Source organism: Podarcis gaigeae (assembly GCF_964106915.1).
Source record: "Podarcis gaigeae genome assembly, chromosome: 7".
Taxonomy (NCBI): Eukaryota; Metazoa; Chordata; class Lepidosauria; order Squamata; family Lacertidae; genus Podarcis; species Podarcis gaigeae.
This window is the reverse complement of record NC_139683.1, coordinates 36,027,757-36,046,803: the sequence shown is the minus strand read 5'-3', so window position 1 is coordinate 36,046,803 and position 19,047 is coordinate 36,027,757. Positions and strand designations below refer to the sequence as shown.

At 43.7% G+C, this 19,047-nt stretch overlaps 1 protein-coding gene across 1 annotated transcript; it reads right to left on the bottom strand.

Moving 5' to 3' along the window:
• Positions 1–1,936: 1,936 nt before the first annotated feature.
• On the bottom strand, positions 1,937–17,176 carry GGH (gamma-glutamyl hydrolase). Its single transcript, XM_083747994.1, has 9 exons — positions 16,442–17,176; positions 13,900–14,014; positions 13,359–13,409; positions 11,966–12,050; positions 11,368–11,506; positions 7,343–7,449; positions 7,026–7,116; positions 6,321–6,458; positions 1,937–4,964 (listed from the first exon to the last, which is right to left on the bottom strand). Exons 1-9 carry the CDS (start codon positions 16,587–16,589, stop codon positions 4,843–4,845), a joined length of 996 nt encoding a protein of 331 aa, XP_083604120.1. The 5' UTR covers positions 16,590–17,176; the 3' UTR covers positions 1,937–4,842.
• Between the last annotated feature and the right edge of the window lie 1,871 nt (positions 17,177–19,047).

The following is a 19,047-nucleotide window of genomic DNA, read 5'->3' as shown; positions in this document are numbered from 1 at the left end:
TCGGGACCAGTGTCCTCACCACCAGAGGGAGGAGAGGAGTCAGGTTTGGCAACGCCCACATCAGGAAGCGGGAAACGGTCAGAAGGAAAGTCACCGGCTGGGCGCGCGCGCCAAGTTCAAATGTACAGGAGCGCGGCACAGCGGGGAGCCCGGGAAGGGAGCCAGGTCCTAAAGCCCGCCGGAGGGAGGGGCAAGACTCAGGAGGCTCAGCGTCAGAGGAGTCCAGGAAGGAGGGAACCCCAGAGGGCAGAAGGACCCAGCGAAGGAAAGAACAGCGCAAGAGGTGGAGCCGGGCTAGAATCTTAAACTGGTGTGGGTGGAGCAGTGAGTCAGAGGGGACTTAGCCGGTCTAGCGTCAAGACGTGGGTCTGCGCGCCCAGAGCTTGGAAATGGAAACTAAACTTTAATAAAGACTTTTGTATATAACATCCACTGGGCGTTGGTCCTCTGTGAGCTGGGACCTAGCGGCAGTCCTGACAATAATGTAGCCAAATCTAAAGTTCTTAAAGATGGTTACCTGTAGCAGTGTAGTGCTTTCCACTATTATTTTTTAACACCTTACTCTTCCATTGAATTATTCCAGCATGGAGAAGTGTGCTTGCCAATATTGACAAAAATGAAAATAGTATTACCGGTATATAATAAACTTTTTCTGAAGGTTTTAGATATGAGAGAGAAAGAGAGAGAGAGAGAGAGAGAGAGAGAGAGAAGCACAGTTTTGGTTGTTTATCAAAATGAGAATTTAGTAGGATGGCTCATGTGAGCCATCTAGTGCCAAACATAAAATAGTACAAGGGTGTTGTTTTTTTCTCATTCCAAAGGGTGCATGGGCTCACTGAAACCTATCAGGCCAGAAAAGTAGGAAATCAGTCATAGTTGTCACATTGTTCTGAACTAGTAATGACCTAGTTCTGCACCAATCTGTTATGCATGTGAACTGAAGTCATGCTTTATCTCTGGCCTGAAGAAATGCATAGCATTTCAGGCTCCAAATCTTTGATAGGAAAGTTGCACAATTAAGGAAGGAAATGCAATATTGGCTTACACGCACGTAGGCAAGATGTGTTTTGCTTGTTCTTAAAATAAAGCAAGAGACTAGTTTCTGTCTCCCTTCTTCATCTTCCTCCTCCCCATTAGAAAATCCGCCCCCCCCCCAAAAAAAAGCCTGGGTTGTGAGGAGGTGTGTGCATCAGCTTTGGATGAATATGGAACCAAAGGGTAGGGGCGCTTTCTTGGAGGTAGTCAGTCCTCAGTTCAAGGAAAAGCACACCTTTCCCAAAAGAGCCTAGAGCAGATACACACACAACTCTTCAAAGCCTTTGTCTCTATAGAAGTCTGCTGATGTTGAAGTGCTGTCTCCTCTGACTTCCATGGAGGGGGGGTGGGAATCTGCCCCTCCAAAAATGCCTGCTGGATAAGCTCACCCCTTGCCAAGGAGTGTGTTTTCCCCAATACTTCTCAATGGAGAAGCTGCTTCTCCCCACCGTTTTCAGGGATACCTTCTATATTCTGCCCCAAGGAACTTGATGAAGGCAGTGCTGTCTCCATTGACATACATGGGGAAAGAAAGCTAAAGTGAGACTCTGTCTTGAGTCAAAGCGATCCTTGACTAAAGGGGACTCGCATGAAGCAACCTCCTGTCTGAAACAGTCAGACTCACAACCAGCCTCTACTCCACTCACCCATGTTATAGCTCTGGAAGCAGTGTAGCTCCCCACTAATATAGACCTAGTTAGAGGAGCTGTTGCTACCCAAAGAAAGATACTCTAATATATATTTTTAAAGATAAGTAGCTCTCAGCGAAGTGATAAATGCCATTCTTGAAGGTCTGAGAGGAAGCTGGCAACCCCTGCCCTCCCCATCTTCCAACCATTTCATAGTGAAAATTGTCCCTATGGTAAAGATGCTTGACATGAATTACTACCAGCAAGCACTATTGAGTCTGTGGTGTTTTCCGTTATTCAACAGCAGGAAGGGCTTGAAAAGCAAGTAAGAAGGGCACCTGCTTGGATTCAAGTGGATAGTTTAATCTCACTACAGTGGTACCTCGGGTTACAAACGCTTCAGGTTACAGACTCCGCTAACCCAGAAATAGTACTTCAGGTTAAGAACTTTGCTTTAGGATGAGAACAGAAATTGTGCTCCGGCAGCACGGCAGCAGCAGGAGGCTCCATTAGCTAAAGTGGTGCTTCAGGTTAAGAACAGTTTCAGGTTAAGTACGGACCTCCGGAACGAATTATGTACTTAACGCAAGGTACCACTGTATTTAACAGGGTTTTTTTAAAAAAAGACAAATATATCCACATTGATTTTTTTATTATTTTACATTAGGTTCAATTTTGAGCCCAGCGTATATTATCATATATTATCATTATCATAGTATATTATCATTTAAACATTCTAAAGGCAAACATGTATAGGAAAAGAATGATAAAGCATAATCAGAGAGAGAAATAAATAGTCCTATGACTGGTAAAGTCTCATCTGGAATTCACTTCTGGTTGAGCATCCCAAAGCCCAAAGGATGTGCCTATGTCTGCCACATTCAGTTACGGAGAAAGCTAAAAAATGTGCCTCATTAAAGCCCAGAGCTTTCCCTTCACACAGGCTATGATGGGAAACACATGCTCTTGTGGCCATTTGGATCTAGTGCAGAGGTCCAATGATCTCCAAGAACAAAATGGCTTGCATCAGACTTTTCCACAAAATGGGGCTCAAGACTATGCAGGGAGCAGAAAGTCCATGCGTGTTTCAGGCAAGAATCCAGGCTTCCAAACTGGCAAATTGCTTCTGGTATATGAAAATCCTATCTCTGATATTACTGTTCAAAAAACTTCATCTTGGAATGTTTAATCACAATGCTTAATATACGCATACAGTCAATTGAAATGTGCAAATTACAGCTAATAGCACCTAAGCTGCCATCCAAGCAAGAGACACCTGTCATTCAGTAAAATCTGCATGCATTCTATGTGAACAAACTCTTAGGTCTCAATGTGACACGTCACCATCTTAGATGAGGTATTCCGTGTGTGACTTCAAAACTGCAGGTTTTGCAACAAAAACAATGTTTGTAAATCTTATAGGGCAGGTGCTACCTTTTATCCCATCAAGCATTAATATAACTAATCCCATTGTATTAAAGGCTGTTCTCAGTGAGCTGAAAGTAAGCCTCAGTAGACATATGCAGGATTACATCAACTTAGACAGTTTTACTTAGCACCAGTGCCTAGACTATGCAGAAGTGACATAGATCCCATCACATTCAGGTTGGAGAGGCAGCACAGGACCCAATTTGTAAGGAAGCAGTTGGGTAGAAGTGGCACACAGAAGGGCAGGCACAATAATACCAACAAGGCCTGGCGTTAAGGGCCTCTACAGCAATGGTGAAGCTATGTCCCAATGGGCAGAGGAATTGTGAGGTATTTTAAATTTAAACTTTTACTGGTGTTTAATCCCAGAGGAAGGGACGCGGGTGGCGCTGTGGGTAAAACCTCAGTGCCTAGGACTTGCCAGTCGCATGGTCGGCGGTTCGAATCCCCGCGGCGGGGTGCGCTCCCGCTGCTTGGTCCCAGCGCCTGCCAACCTAGCAGTTCGAAAGCACCCCCGGGTGCAAGTAGATAAATAGGGACCGCTTACTAGCAGGAAGGTAAACGGCATTCCGTGTGCTGCGCTGGCTCGCCAGGAGCAGCTTGTCATGCTGGCCACGTGACCCGGAAGTGTCTGCGGACAGCGCTGGCTCCCGGCCTCTAGAGTGAGATGAGCGCACAACCCTAGAGTCTGGCAAGACTGGCCCGTACGGGCAGGGGTACCTTTACCTTTACCTTTAATCCCAGAGGATGGGGTTCTGGTTTCAATTTGCTCTGAATTGCTGCTGTATTTTTATTGTCCTGTAGTTTTTTTTATTGCTGTTTTAATATATTAAGTTGTTGTTACTTTTCTGTCATACACTGGCTTGGAATGCTACATCAAAGGCTGTATAAAAATCCTTTAAATGAATGTGGCAGGGACCTGTTCAGTGGGAACCCCAAGGCTCAAGTTCTCTGAAGGAAGAGCAAGAAATAAAACATGTGGGTTTTTTAAAAAGGATAATGTTTTTTCAGGGAACATTCGGATTGTTTCCTCAAGTAGACCTTTCCGGGGGAAAAGGAAAGACAAACAGGAATCCTTTATGTACTTTCAAGGGGAATCCTGTTCTTTATCAAAAGGTTGATTACCTGCACATGTTTATATCAAACCAGTAATAATACAGTTTAATATGAACAGAAATAGATTCTCTGATCATAGATGAACATTCATTTGCTTCAAGCCACATGAAGACTGGCATCTTCAATATTTTCAAATAAATAAGGCTTTAAAATTCACACTGGTGCACGAAAAGAGGACTTAACATTTCTCTGTCATGTGGATTAAAAAGTGCTAGCAGGTACAATTACAAGACCCGTCTGCAAACAAGCTTAGAGCATTTACCGTGCAGCAATGCCGTACATAAGGTGAGGGAAAGCGTCTTGAGTTTCATGGTGTCTGAAAGGTGGGATAGAGTCCTAATAAGTTTCACAAAACTTGTGTAAGGGTTGCAACTGTTGTCCTCACACTGAATTACTAATCTGAGACACATGGATTTCAATGGGGTTTTCAAAGGGGTTCTTGTCGGCTGATTGTGCCACAGCAGAACAAAAAAAAAAGTGCAATTCAACAGAGAGGACTGGAAAAATTAATTCAGAAGGAGCTTGTAAGCAGTCTTGTCATCTTGGCTCTTTGTAATTCACTGTGTTTAATCCTGAAAGATGCCACAGCTACATCATTTCTAAGGCCGCCTCTCCCCTATTTCTGGCTGGAAATTTAATCAAAGAAATAAGCTTGATCAAAGGAGGAAAATGGCCCTGTGAAAACGGGGTTAAAATTATAGATCAGTGCGTTGGTCTCCTCACTTTTGTTGGCAAAACGGTGGTTGCTCTTCCGGGCTGCAAAACATTGGAGAATTATGTATTACGTCCATGTTATCAACTGTGAAAGAACAAATTTTGTCAAATGCACTTTAGCAATCCTAGACTAAATGTAAGAGTTGGGTCACACAGAGAATTAATGGTCTCCTCAGAGGCACTTGCGGGAAGTGCCAGCCACACACAGGGCTCCCTCTCTCTTAGAAGACAACAAAAAATCCCCCCTCCCACTTTTTTTAAAAAAGAACATTCTGCTACACAAACGCACATAGGATGTATGTTCTGCTGAAATCAACCTTAAGAAATTAGTCTAGAGCAAGATGTTAGGTAGCCACAAGACAATAGTTCAGCTTTGCCAAAAAAAACACCCCAGTATCATTTATGTCAAGGGGGCTTCTCTAGGGTAGGGCTACCATATGTCCGGGTTTTCCCAGACATTTTTACCAATTTTCAGAAATTCCGCCCCGACACTCTTTTCAATGGACAAATCCTGGAAATCCTGGATCTATGGCAACCCTAAGCTAGTGTAGTCCTCTTGACACCAATGATATTGGGATGGAACAAGCAGTCTGAGTACTGCAGCTTCCAATAACCAGCCATCCAGACCAATTTTTTGGTATTTATTAACTTGAACAGCCACCCTATAACTTATGTTCTGTGGGTAGCTCTCAAAAGTTGGAAAAGCAAAACATAATTCAAAACAATGAAAGAGGCATTAATTTTTTTGTTCTTTTTCTGGCCTATATATAGTAAAACACAAATTGTAAAGACTAAGAGGCACTGTAAACACTCAAGTTGTAAGAAAAGGCCTGGGTAATTAAAAGAAAGAGATGGTAAGGATGGCACCAAGCAAGCTTTTCTGGAGATGTTCTAAAACCAGCATGTCAAGAGCAAGACAACCCTAGAAGATGCCTGCCTTTACTACTAGTCTCAAAAATTCTACAGTTCCTTTGACTAGGTCTCTCTGCTCAATGGTTAAGATCAAAACATTAAGGACTGCATTCAGCGAAGTTCTGTTGGTGCAAGGAAACCCGTCTGTGCAACCGAACTTACCTGCTCCCTCTCTCAACCCTCCCCACTCTGCCTAAGCTGATCTGGGGTTCCCCCATCCAGGTAGAGGGAAGAGAAAGTCCAGCGAGCAAGTGGAGAACAGGACTTCATGGGATACGACTCTAACATTGTCCCCCTCATTGTGTGGATAAAAGCTGGCACTGTTTTGTCTAATTTTTCTTTAATCTGAATATGTGGTTGGACTGCCACTAGCTATTCCAATTTATATTTTCACAGTTTAGCTGTAAGAAATAGTTGCCACTCAACATACAAGCGTTTCTCCTTTCAGGTGAAATTTCACAACTGCCATCTAAAAACTTTTAATACCTTCACTGACTAAGAAGTCAGCTATGTAGTATGCGACTTTTACAGCTGCCTGGGAATGTGGAATGCCTGTTGAGTTCTTCCATTCATATGGATTTTTTTCTGGATGCCACTGTACGCCGTACACAGGGTATCTGTGAGCTAAAAAATAACCAATTGGTTTCCATCAACTCACACACATAAGACAACAAGTTTCTCTTAAAAGTTTGGATGCAGGATTTATAGTTCTAACCAAGATTATAAAGGAATTTCACACAAAATATTACCATTAACAACAAGCATTTAAATAGAGCTTGGGTTGCGTCCAAAACACTTCATGCATGCTTCCCAAGACAGATGGATGCCGACCAACAACCTTACAAACTCCAAGGTAGGTCAGGGCTATTACCTCCATTTTGCAGGTGGGGGCCCCGAGACAGAATGGCTAGCCACTCTGTGAGTTTGGTGTGGCAGAGGCAATATTCAGGCCCAGAGGGAGAGAAGAGGCGTGGAAGGGTAGAACTGATGGAGCAATGAAAGGAGGAGGAGGAGGAGGAGAAGGAAAGTCCTTTGTAACCCACTGGTTCAGATCTCTGGCAAGAGTAACATGTCACACACATAGACACACCCCAGCAACTCACTGGGCTAGGAGGGAGAAGCACGCAGCCCCCCGCCCCCAGGAATGCTGCCCTCAGCAGAAAAGGCTTCTGCACTTCTGATTTACATTACCTTCCATGGTAGATATGAAGCTCACGTTGTTATGAACATTAGTTGTTAAGATCTTATAAAAGTTGCGCAACTTCTCATTATTTGTAAAATTCTGTAAGAGAAAGGTTTTTTTTTTATTTATATTACAAAATATTCTTTTAGATGGGGCACTTTTATCCTTCTACTAATCCCTCTCCTATTAACATGTGCATCTGTCCTGCTGTTACTATTTACACCTTATCTCTCACACCTTAGCATGTTGCTTTGTGAGGTCATAGCTGTAGAAGGCAGTTTGGTATATTTTAAATTAATGTTTTACATGCAAACTTTAAAAGTACCTGCACAGAAAGGCTCCAGAAGTGGAAGTTTGATGTCAAGGGTTCAGAAGCCATCAGTTGCAACAAATCAGCAGGAAAATCCTGGAATATTCCGCTGTTTTGGGCATCTTATACAAAAAAAAAAAGGCAAGAAGAGTTAATATTACTAACTGCAGCCTGCCCACTCAGTGGCGTAGCGTGGGGGGTGCAGGGGGGGCCGGCCGCACCGGGCGCAACATCTGGGGGTTAGGGTTAGGGGGCGCAAATCCATGGGTTAGGGGGCGCAAATTACTTGCCTTGCCCCGGGTGCTGACAACCCACGCTACGCCACTGTGCCCACTTGTTTAAGGCATGCCTGATCTGCAAGAGCTCAGGTAGCGCTTAGAAAAACTGAACTGATGTCAAATGACACACACACAGATACACACAACAGTCAACAGCAGGTACCACATTGGTATCCTTAGGGGGTACCTTCCAACTCTACAATTCTATGGTTCTATGATAGTGGTGTTTATTTTGTCAGTCTGCATTTCTCAGTGCAGAAAGTATTGATGTGATTTCTAGAGATCTTTCCTATTCTACTTAATTCAAGAGGGTCCTGGAAGCTTCTGTGTGAAAGAAACAAGCAGAAGGTTCATGATGTTCCTTCAGAGACGCTGAGTACAGCTGGCTTAAACTGCTTCTGTTATCTCTTCTGTCAAGGTCATGCTAACTATAAAAATAGGCCAGAGGGAAGCGTGGGTTTTGCTTTTCTCTTTCTTTCTCTTTTCCTGGTGTGGTGTTCTGTATAGAGTTATTGTAAGTTTAAGTTAAGTCTGCTGCAACTGGATTTCTTATGGACAGTGCCAATCCTGAATGTATTGGATTTGTGACCATTATGCTCATTTGCCTTCAGTAGCAGTAAAGCTCTGTTGGATGAAATATTAATTGCCTCTGGTCTATTTTTTAGGAATCCTGCAACATGTTTAAGTTTTTACTCTGCTGACTATAAACTGGAATCTACTCTGGATCAATATTGAGAAAAAATTCCACAACATATTTTGCTCTAGGAGGCTTAGTTTGGACAGTATGAAGTAAACATCCAGAGTTAATGCAAAATACATTGCTTTTGTTAAATGAGCCACCATAGCCGCTAGCTAGAAGGCCATGAAAATTTGTGTCCTGGGCTTTTTATACTTGTCTACCCATGTACTGTCTGGAACCAAAGTGGTACATTGGTTCCCAGATGTGAAATATTTTGATATTATTTTCAACTCTCCCTCCCCATTACATAGAATCCTTTATCTAAGTGTAAAACATAAAACAAACTTCATGAAAAAAACTCTGTAAGCATTGTGTTGAACCAAAGGTGAATTGTTCCAGAAACTTTGCTAACTCCATCTTGATAGTCAAGATAACACCACAATTAATTGGCTGTTGTTGCGGCAACAAGTTCATATAGTCAAACCTCGGATGCCAAACGCCTCTGTTTTGGAATGTTACAGCTCCCGAATGCCGAAAACCCGGAAGTAAATGCTCCGGTTTTTGAACAATTTCAGAAGCCGAACATCTGACGCAGCTTCTGCTTGAGTTCAGGAAGCTCCTGCATCCAAATGGAAGCCGCACCTCGGTTGTCAAACATTTCAGAAGCTGAACTTGCTTCTGGAACAGATTACATTTGACAACGGAGGTTTGACTTTATATGTTTATATTCATTTGCTTTGATATAAGCTAGATGTTATCCTCATCTGTAGGCCTGGGGTGCTGGGCTCTGAGCCCAGAACGGGGAGCTGTCTGTAAGGTTTGGGCATTTGCCATTTTTGCCCTCACCTGGGCAGGTGAAGCAGTGGAGGTCGTAGGAAAAGGGACGTATGCTGCTTTGTTTATAAATTATGAATGTTTGCTTGGGCACTGACAAGTCATCTCCTTGCTGCAGAGTCTGTCCTGCATCTGGCAAAGGCTAGGAGAACTGGCGGGCTGATTTGCTGTAAGTCTACACCTTCTCTAATAAAGCACTAGAACTGATCACTCCAGCATTTTTGGCATCTCCTTTGGTACACCTGCACCCAGCCACTCCCATGAGCCCTCCTTTGTGCCAGTGGTTCAGGGCAAGCATCCCTTGTTTTTGGTTTAATACAAAGCAAATGCTACCCAATCTGCTAAATAATGTATTCAGAGTCATATTCTGGGTCATATTCACTTTAGTGGAATGCATTATGACGCATAGATTCAGGATTAACTCAACAAGATGACAAGCCACCTATTAATTGCTGGAAGAAGAGCCACACCAGTATTTGGCTTAGGACCTTTCAATTACACAGACTCTTATCTAAGAACATCAGCCCAGCTTGTTTTCCTGCATTGGCCAATCAGTTGCCTCTGGGAATCCCACAAGCAGGGCATTGAGGGCAGCAGCTCTCCCACTATTGTTCCCCAGGAACAGGAATTCAGAGGAATTCAGAACCTGGAGGTGGCACAGCATATAGCCATCAGGGCCAGTAGCCATTTCCTTATTAACACATGAGTGCAATCCAGCATCAGCCACACTGTATCCCATTTGCAATTAATGGAGGTGGGTTAACCATGTTGCAGGGCTGTAAGGAAAGAGCTGTGTTTATTTTAGTAGCAGGGGCAGGCTGGGGTATCCTACTGGGCTCCAGGACAGAGGAAGAAGAAGAAGAGTTTGGATTTGATATCCTGCCTTTCACTCCCTTTAAGGAGTCTCAAAGCGGCTAACATTCTCCTTTCCCTTCCTCCCCCACAACAAACACTCTGTGAGGTGAGTGGGGCTGAGAGACTTCAAAGAAGTGTGACTGGCCCAAGGTCACCCAGCAGCTGCATGTGGAGGAGCGGAGACGCGAACCCGGTTCCCCAGATTACGAGACTACCGCTCTTAACCACTACACCACGCTGGCTGAGAGGAGAACTCAGGCTTCAAATAAACACAGGCTGAAAAATGGTGGGGAATGCTCAGCATCTAAATGTAGTTGTTTAAGGCAATTAAAAACGGTAAGGCTTTTCAGAAATTCATAATCATTCCTCTAATCATGGACAGCATTACAGTCACTGTCCACAACACTTGCGCCCGCGTGTTCCCTTGCGCTTTGCAATGCTCAGAACTGTAATAGAAGCACCACTTTTCAGTGGGGGGGGGAGGGGAGTTGCAATGTGAAGGTTAGAAAAAAGCAATATTTCTTCCTTAAAATGCAAGAGCTTAAGGGCGTTCCTTTTGTGGTCAACATGTAGGAAGCATGGGTTTAACCATACCAAAAATATTCTGGAAAAACCCTCACTGACTGCTAATTTCCTGCTTTGCATAATGATTGCTGACTTCCTGCTTTGAAGGAAGATGACCCACCCACTATGTAACATCAAAGGTCAGTGCCAACAAAAGTGGTGCTGCCATGTGAAAATTAAATATTTGGACATTTTGCTTATAACCAGATTCAGGTGTGATCTGTAGCATTCCAGATAAAGAGTCCCCACTCCCAGTTCACTGTAATTTTCAAACAGAGGCTCAAGAAGTAACAGCATCCCACACATTATGAAACTCTTAATTTCCACTGCTGCTCTAAACAGCTAGCAAGTGTCATCATTAGCTCTAAGGAGACAGAGCCATTACTCTGGTGTTGGGGCTCCATCCCAGCAGTGGAGAACTTGTGGCCTTTCAAGTGTTGTCAAACTCCCACCAGCCCCAGAGAGCATGTCTAACAGCCAAATATTATGGGAGCTGTAGTTCAGCAACATCCAGAAGGCCACAAGATCTCGACCCTATTCCTATCCTTTTCTTACAGTCCCCTAAAACTCATTAGCTGAACCAACAGCAACAGTCTGTTTCAGCAGAGTTCATGCAGCCAGACTACAATACCAAAGAAGGGACTCTTTCACCAGACCCTGTATTCTACTACGGATCTCCAGCGCAGCACAGTATCAGGCCTCTCAAACTTATGAGATAGAAGACTAAACATTCTCAAAGTCATTATTTCACTTTGACTTGCAGAATTTATTATCACCGCCCCCCCCCCCCATCATAAGTCTTCTGTGAGCTGAAACTCTTGAGTTTTTACCTGGAGTAAAGTTCAGCGGCAATGCAAAGCCATCCGTATTAGTCCAGGTGAGCAGGTCTTCCCCGCAAGTGAGGACGCTAAGCAGCTGGTGTCCCAAGCATGTCCCCCATACAGGAAAATAGTCCCCTCTATCATTAGCCTGGAAACAACAATAAGGGGGAGAAATCAATAGCTACAGATCCTAAGCATTTACATTCCCCATTATTTAACTACCTAGGAAGACAGCAGGATAGTTCCTTAGATTTCCTAATGTGCCCCCAGGTCTCAAAGAGGTTGGGGACTCCCCATACATCACCAGGATAGAAACTGGGGCAGCTCAGTTGGTAGAGCATGAGGCTCTTAATCTCAAGGTTGTGGGTTCAAGCCCACGTTGGGCAAAAGATTCCTGCATTGCAGAGGGTTGGACTAGATGACCCTAGATGATTCTATTTACATCTTACAGCCTAGTCCCAAAATCATGCACATAAAGATAAGGCAGAGTTGTATGACTACCCATATGCCAGCTAGAAAGGTGTGAAAATAAGAGGCACCAACAACTGTCATTCCTCAACATTGCCAACGCCCCAATGCAAAAATATTGGCATGCTCCAATATTTACCTCTAGTGCTTTATTGTAGAATATCTTTGCAACTCTGGCAAATTCAGAAGTCTCAAGGCTAACACCACCTCCGGGATAGAGAATCCTAAGCAAACAAAATGACAACACTTTCATCAGCAGCAATGAACTGCCGATTGGTCACACAAAGGTAACATGGATAAACCTGGATTGTAATCACGGAAGGATCTGCAATACAATCTTTAAAGAAAAAGTTACATACTCAAGTACTGTAAGGAAGGGTTGTTCAGGCAGTCATCATGGAACACGGTGGGAGGAGCAGGAAGATAGTAGTTGGAAATAAAAACCTCAATTTCCAAATGGTAAAGGTAAAGAACCCCTGACAGTTAAGTCCAGTCGCGAACGACTCTGGGGTTGCAGCGCTCATCTTGCTTTACTGGCAGAGGGAGTCAACGTTTGTCCACAGACAGTTTTTCCTGGCCAAGTGGCCAGCATGACTAAGCTGCTTCTGGCGAAACCAGAGCAGCGCACAGAAACACCATTTACCTTTCTGCTGGAGCGGTACCTATTTATCTACTTGCACTTTGATGTGCTTTCGAACTGCTAGGTTGGCAGGAGCTTGGACCGAGCAAGGGGAGCTCACCCCATTGTGGGGATTTGAACCGCCAACCTTCTGACCAGCAAGCCCTAGGCTCAGTGGTTTACACCACAGTGATGCGAACTCCATTATTATTATGAGCATTTTTCCATAACCACATTTGTTTTTCAAATGGTTGTTACCTGTCATGAGATCACCGATGATGAAAGGTAGGTTAGAAATTGTGTAAATAAAAAATAAAAATCAAGTGGCTAGCAGCTGTGAATGCCAAATCAGCTCAAATAAATTTGTGTGGAATATGTAGGCAAATATGCACTTTTCATTAGAGGAAATATCACCCAGGATTCTGTTTAATACGCCTTTTGACAAGAAACCAATGTTAAATGTATATGCTATGCCTGCCACAATAAAGATTTGTTCTGTTTGTTTTCATTTCAGCTGGTCTCTTATTCTGGTACTGACAGCCCCACATTTCTGCTAGGAAATGCTAGGAACTGCATACTCAGGTTATAGAATACATAGAATTATCACCAAGCAGAGCACAAAAAAGCCGCCATTACAGACACTATTATCTGTACACTATTACTGTGACATCTTTTTCATTATCTATTAACTTCTGTAACACTTTGCATATGGCAATGTACTTTACAAACCTTATCATCTTCCCAACAGCCTTTCAAGGTAAACTGCTGAGCAACAGACACCCAATGAGATTCAAGGCTTGATAGAAATTGGAACCTGAGTCTCTGATATCGTCTCAGTTGCCTTCCTTCCACTTCGCTGCTCTTCACTTTTACTACCAGTAGCAACAAAACAGATGTTCATTAGGATGCTTACCCATTGATAGAATTGAAAATCTTATCATATTCTTCATCTGAACGATTCAGTCTGGAGGGATTAAAATGAAATGAAAAGTTGCATTAGAAATATATAGCTTCCCTGCATCAGTTTAGAATAGTTTTTAGTACAGTAACTAAAAGGTTAACGCCAATTTCCTGTGCTACAATTTAAATTCATCTTAAGTCAGTCCCTAGTGCAGACTTCCTGGAAAGTGTCATTAATGAGTCACATCTATGTCCTCTAAGCACCTCAAGACAGCTTACACATTTCCCCTAATCTTCACAACAACTTTGCAAAGTAGGTTAAGGTGACAGGTTGTGACTGGTCACCAGGTGAACTTCATGGCTAAGTAGAATTTTGAACCTGGATCTTTCCAGTCCTAGTCTAACTCTTGAGCCGCTACAATGCAATTGCTTCACAAATACACCCATACTGAAGAGTGCTAATTTGCTTCTACCCTAAAGACTGGCAAATATTGTACTGAGAAAATGTCTACTTTGCACTGCAGCATGTGAGCACATTATTCACACAAGCTTACCTGATTGGTACTACCCGGGCTCCAGCAGATTCAATAAACTTCACATATGATGCCCCAATGTAAGAACTTCCATATTTTTGGAAGCTTTTAAAATCAGTTTCCTGTGCTAATATTCCTAGAAAGATCCAGAGGAAAAAAGTTAGGGATCAGCGAGGTCACAGGAAAAACTGAGATGCCGCTGATAAACTAGCAGTCGGTAGGGTGTGATGATTAATTTAATATTATCTATATTTGAATGCAAGAAAGAACATGGTGTCTCATAACATCACAATGAGAATCCAGCAGCAGCAGCAGCAGCAGCAGCAGCAGGGCAATCACTTGTTCAGATGGTGTTAAACACAACTATATTTAAGATTAGTTTGCATGTTACTCATTTTATACTCAGAAAGCATTTATGTGAAAGCAAAGTGAAAGCAGGAGTAGATTCCTTTTGTAAACTCCTTTGGGGGGGGTTGTTTTTGTTTTTTACAAGCAAACAGTATAGAAATGATATGATATTAATAAATTACATACATGGAAATTGCATGTATGTCTCACTACGTGTTTGAGGAAGTACACTCTGAAAATCTGTGATCATCAGGCATGACTGTCTACAAATGGATTTCATGCTACGTTTATATACTTTCTATATGAAATATGGAATAGCCTAAAAGTCAAAGGTCTGCTATATCATCATGAAAGCAAATTTTTCATACCATATTTTAAAGTACCTGCATTATCCTTTTTAAACTGACTTGTTGAAATACAATACACTTTTGAGCCCTTGAGTGCTTCACAATTTGACGGACGCAGCTGAATGCTTAGATCCAGAAAACAGACAAGTTCCAGCAAGCATCCTATCACACTCTCTATATCAGAAATATGGTTTTTCAAAAAGGAATTTAGAACCAGCTTTCCGAAAGTTCACAACCCAGGCACAGCAGAACATGATACCAGTAAGTTATGTCACAAGACCCATTGCACCACAATTGGGGGGAGGGGAGGTTGAGGCATTCCAGGTTGCCAGCTCATCAACTTGGTGTTGAACAAGCACTTCTTCCTTCTGGAATCGAACAACAAAATGAGGAGGAGGTGGTGGTGATGTGTGTGTGTGTTTTACAGAAACCTTAGAACGAGGAACTTTATAAATTTATGGGTAGTCACACTCTCTCCAAAAATCACTGTTACTGACATAGTTTCCATCAGGGAGTATAGAACAGGGATGGGCAGACTTTAAGTTTGTTAGATCTACTTTGCTTTTTGCTAGAATCCCTATATATACCACAGAGCAGATCTGCCCCTAAAGTCAGGCACAGAAGACTCTGAATGCGTGTTCAGGGTGCTTCCAGTAACATTTTAAGCCCAGGAATTTAAGTACCAGAACTGAACTGAATTCACAGTCCTTTTGCGCAGTCCTTTTACACCCGATTAGCTTCCTACTTTTCAGCAAAAGTCAATCTGTTGCTCTTGTAAAACAACTGAGGAGTCAGAATCCTTACCAATCTACTTACTGCAAATCTTCTGGATATATGCTACATACCCTCTGCCAACAATCCATCACAAATCAAAATAAATAAAAGTCACTAAAAGGTGGATTTTCAACACAAAGACTTTGCTTAGTCCAAAACATCTGGAGGACAGCCAATTGATAAAAGTCTCATTAAAGATAGTGAGCCTCTTTCATAAATGGCATTCTTAGTGTTGTTTCAAGATTTCTACAGAGGTACATTTTCCCCAGTAACAGGTGATGTCTGGGTGAATGTGTTGCCTTTCGCTACTTGCACAGATAGGCTAAAATCATTATTACATCAATCGAAATATTTTGAAGACTAGGACCATAACCCTGTGCAATTTCTCTAAGAGCTGCTGCTAATGAATTCACTGGGGTGGCTTACTTCCAAATAAACATACCGATAGGAACAGGCTGTCAACCACGGGTACACATTAATTCTTGTACCCCCTGAAATGAAGACGCTGGAAATGGCAGGAAAAATCAAAATTATTCTAGAAGCTACAGTTGCCCCAGACACCTGAAAGATGCCATGTTTACTTGCTTGTTTTAATCTACCAGCAGCACCTCTCGCCAGTGACAGGTGATACTGATTGATCTCGAACCAACTGCGACAAGGCGGCACCTTGCGGATCTTCCTACTCAAACCTAGGTCATTTGCTTGGAAAGCAGCACTGCATTTTAAAAGCCGGGATTCATCTGAAACAACTGGGGTGATAAGAATCAAGTGCGAAAGAGCCACCTGGTCTCACAAATAATCCCCTTGGGTGATCCCAGTGCAAGCATAACATTATTATTTTTTTAAAGCAGAAGTTGGATGCTCATCTGTTATTCATGCTTTAGTTGGTCCCTTCGAACTCTACAATTCTACGATTTATAGGTGCCCGACCCACCGAGCTAACGGAGGGAGGGGAGACTTTTTGCATTTATTTTGCCCCCCCCCCCTCTCTCCTCTTGCCCTCGTCCACGTTCCCTGGCAACAGGACTCTTTCTCTGGCTCTTTGGAGAATCCCGGGGATCCCCCCCTTACAAGCGCAGAGCGCGACGACTCACCGATGATGGGTCTCTCGTTGATGATGGCTTTCTCGTTCGCGCCCTGCAGCGAGAAGGGCAGCGCGGCGCCGCAGAAGAGGCCCAGGAGGCAGCAGGCGCCCAGCGCGCGCCCGAGTCCCGCCCAGCTCGCCATGTCCGCCCGCAGCATTCGGCGACCCGAGCCAGGCTCCGCGCGCGACGCCCGTCTTATGGCGCGCGCCTCTGCCGAACGCTCAGCCCCGGCGCCGAGCGGCTTTGCAACGCCGTCCAATCAGGGCGCATCTCGGCTGGGCGGCCGCGGCATTCTGGGAAATGTAGTCCTCGGGCAGCAGCGGCACTCTGAGAAGGCGCGCTTCTTCGCCGCTGCGTCTTTTCTTCCTCATTCCTTCTTTGCTGGCATCGCAGAAAGAGGCGGAGGAGGAAGAGCTGCTGGAAATGCCTGCGTGGGCATCGGTGCGCGCGGGAGATTTAGGCTGGTGGGGTTGTTAGAGTCAAGATTTTATTTTGTTTATGTCCATCTTGCTGTTCGTGATACTAAACTACTCTTTATAGATCTCGTTATAACTTGTGTGGGGATTGCTTAATTTCGTTGTGGACGCTTTGATACGGTTTCTTATGAGTGCATTTGGGTAATTATGTAAATATTGCCATGTCGTAAGCCGCCTCGAGCATGGTTTTTAACTATGGAAAGGCAGCATGCAAATGACGATGATATCTAGGGAGGTTTCTAGGGAGCCAGTAAGAAAATCGCGTAGGAATAAAGGGCAGTTCTGCCCAACGAACTTCCTTGACATTTATTTGGCCTAGTACTACAGCCTAGCAAACTGGCCATTGTGTCATAAATGGTGTAGCACACCTATAACGAATGATGAATTTTAATAATCACCATTTGGGTGTGTCAATGTTTATTCATATTTAGAAATAGTTCCTTGAGGACATAGTAGCGCTGCTGTTTTCGGTGGAAGCAGTGTGTTCGATTTGTGTTTGTACTGTATAATGTACAGAGAGAAGCAATAAATGGACTGTTCCCCCAATAGAAGGACATAAGAAGTAATATCCACCTAGACCTGTATTGGAACTGATGCTTCTTCACTTGTTCATAAATGATATGGGATCAAGGGAAGCGGTGTGGGAACCAAGTTTGCTTTACTCAGCACTGTAAAAATGGGGACTGTAAAGAGCTCCGAAAGGGTAACTCCAAACTGAGTGAATGAGCAATAAAATGCAAAGTGAAGCTCAGTGTAAGTGTAAAATGACACAATGGGGCAAAAAGTCACATGTATTCTTATGGGGTCTGAGCTGATGGAGACTGAGCAGGAAAAAGACCTTGGGGTTGTGTTGCATAGCTGATCAAAACTTTTAAGTCACTGTATGGTAGGTGTGAAAAATGCACATTCCATGTTAGGCGTCATTAGGAAAGAAATTTAAAATAAGGCTGGCAATATTATATTACCTTTATACAAATCCATGGGGTGAACACACTTGGGAGTACTGTGCAGAATTCCAGTTGTTGCATCTCAAAAAATACACTGTAGAGTCAGAAAGTTCAGAAAATGGCAGCCAAATCTAGCAGGGGTTCATAATGCTAGAAACCAGGGTCATCCGGTGAAACCGAATCAGGAAGGAAGTCATCCTTCACACAGTGTATTCTTCATTACAAGGCATGTTGCCGCCTATGAACTTAAATGATTTTAAAGGGGAATTTGACAGATCCATGGAGGAAAAGGTTATTGCTGACTACAAGTCATAATGGATATATGTTGTTTGCAGTATCAGAGACAGTATATCTCTGAATACTAGTTGCTGGGGAATAGCAGTAGCAGAGGGCTATTGCTTTTGGGCACTGCTTATGGGCTGAGAGTGGTTAGGAATTGGACAATACCAGTAGGCCAGATCCCTAATTCATCCAACCCCTGCAGGCCAACTTTGATAGATGGGCTGGCTAACCACCTGTCAGTCACCAGCTGTGATAATAACCTCAGATTATTGACACTCATAAAAGTTTTAGAGTGGCACCTACAGCAACCTCCTCTGAAGATGCACATTCAGCAACCATCAGCTGACTGGCGCTGGGAGCTTGCCTTGTGATGGGCTTGCTGCCACTGCTGATCAGCTGATAGGCAGTTACAGAGAGTTCCTTTGAAATGTTTCTGGAGGAAGCATTTTGAGTGTAAATAGCTTCCTATGCATGGGATGCGAGTGGCACTGTGGGTTAAACCACAGAGCCTGGGGCTTGCTGATCAGAAGGTCAGTGGTTCGAATCCCCGCGACAGGGTGAGCTCCTGTTGCTCGGTCCCTGCTCCTACCAACCTAGCAGTTTGAAAGCACGAAGTGCAAGTAGATAAATAGGTACCGCTCCAGTGGGAAGGTAAACAGCATTTCTGTGCGCTGCTCTGATTCACCAGAAGTGGCTTAGTCATGCTAGCCACATGACCCAGAAGCTGTACGCTGGCTCCCTCGGCCAGTAAAGTGAGATGAGCGCCGCAACCCCAGAGTCGTCCACGACTGGACCTAACGGTCGGGGTCCCTTTACCTTTACCTTCCTATGCAGTAGAAAAACTGCTCCATTTAAATGGAGCATCCCCCATGCAGACAAAAACATGCTGCTTGGTGGAAGTACTTTGAAT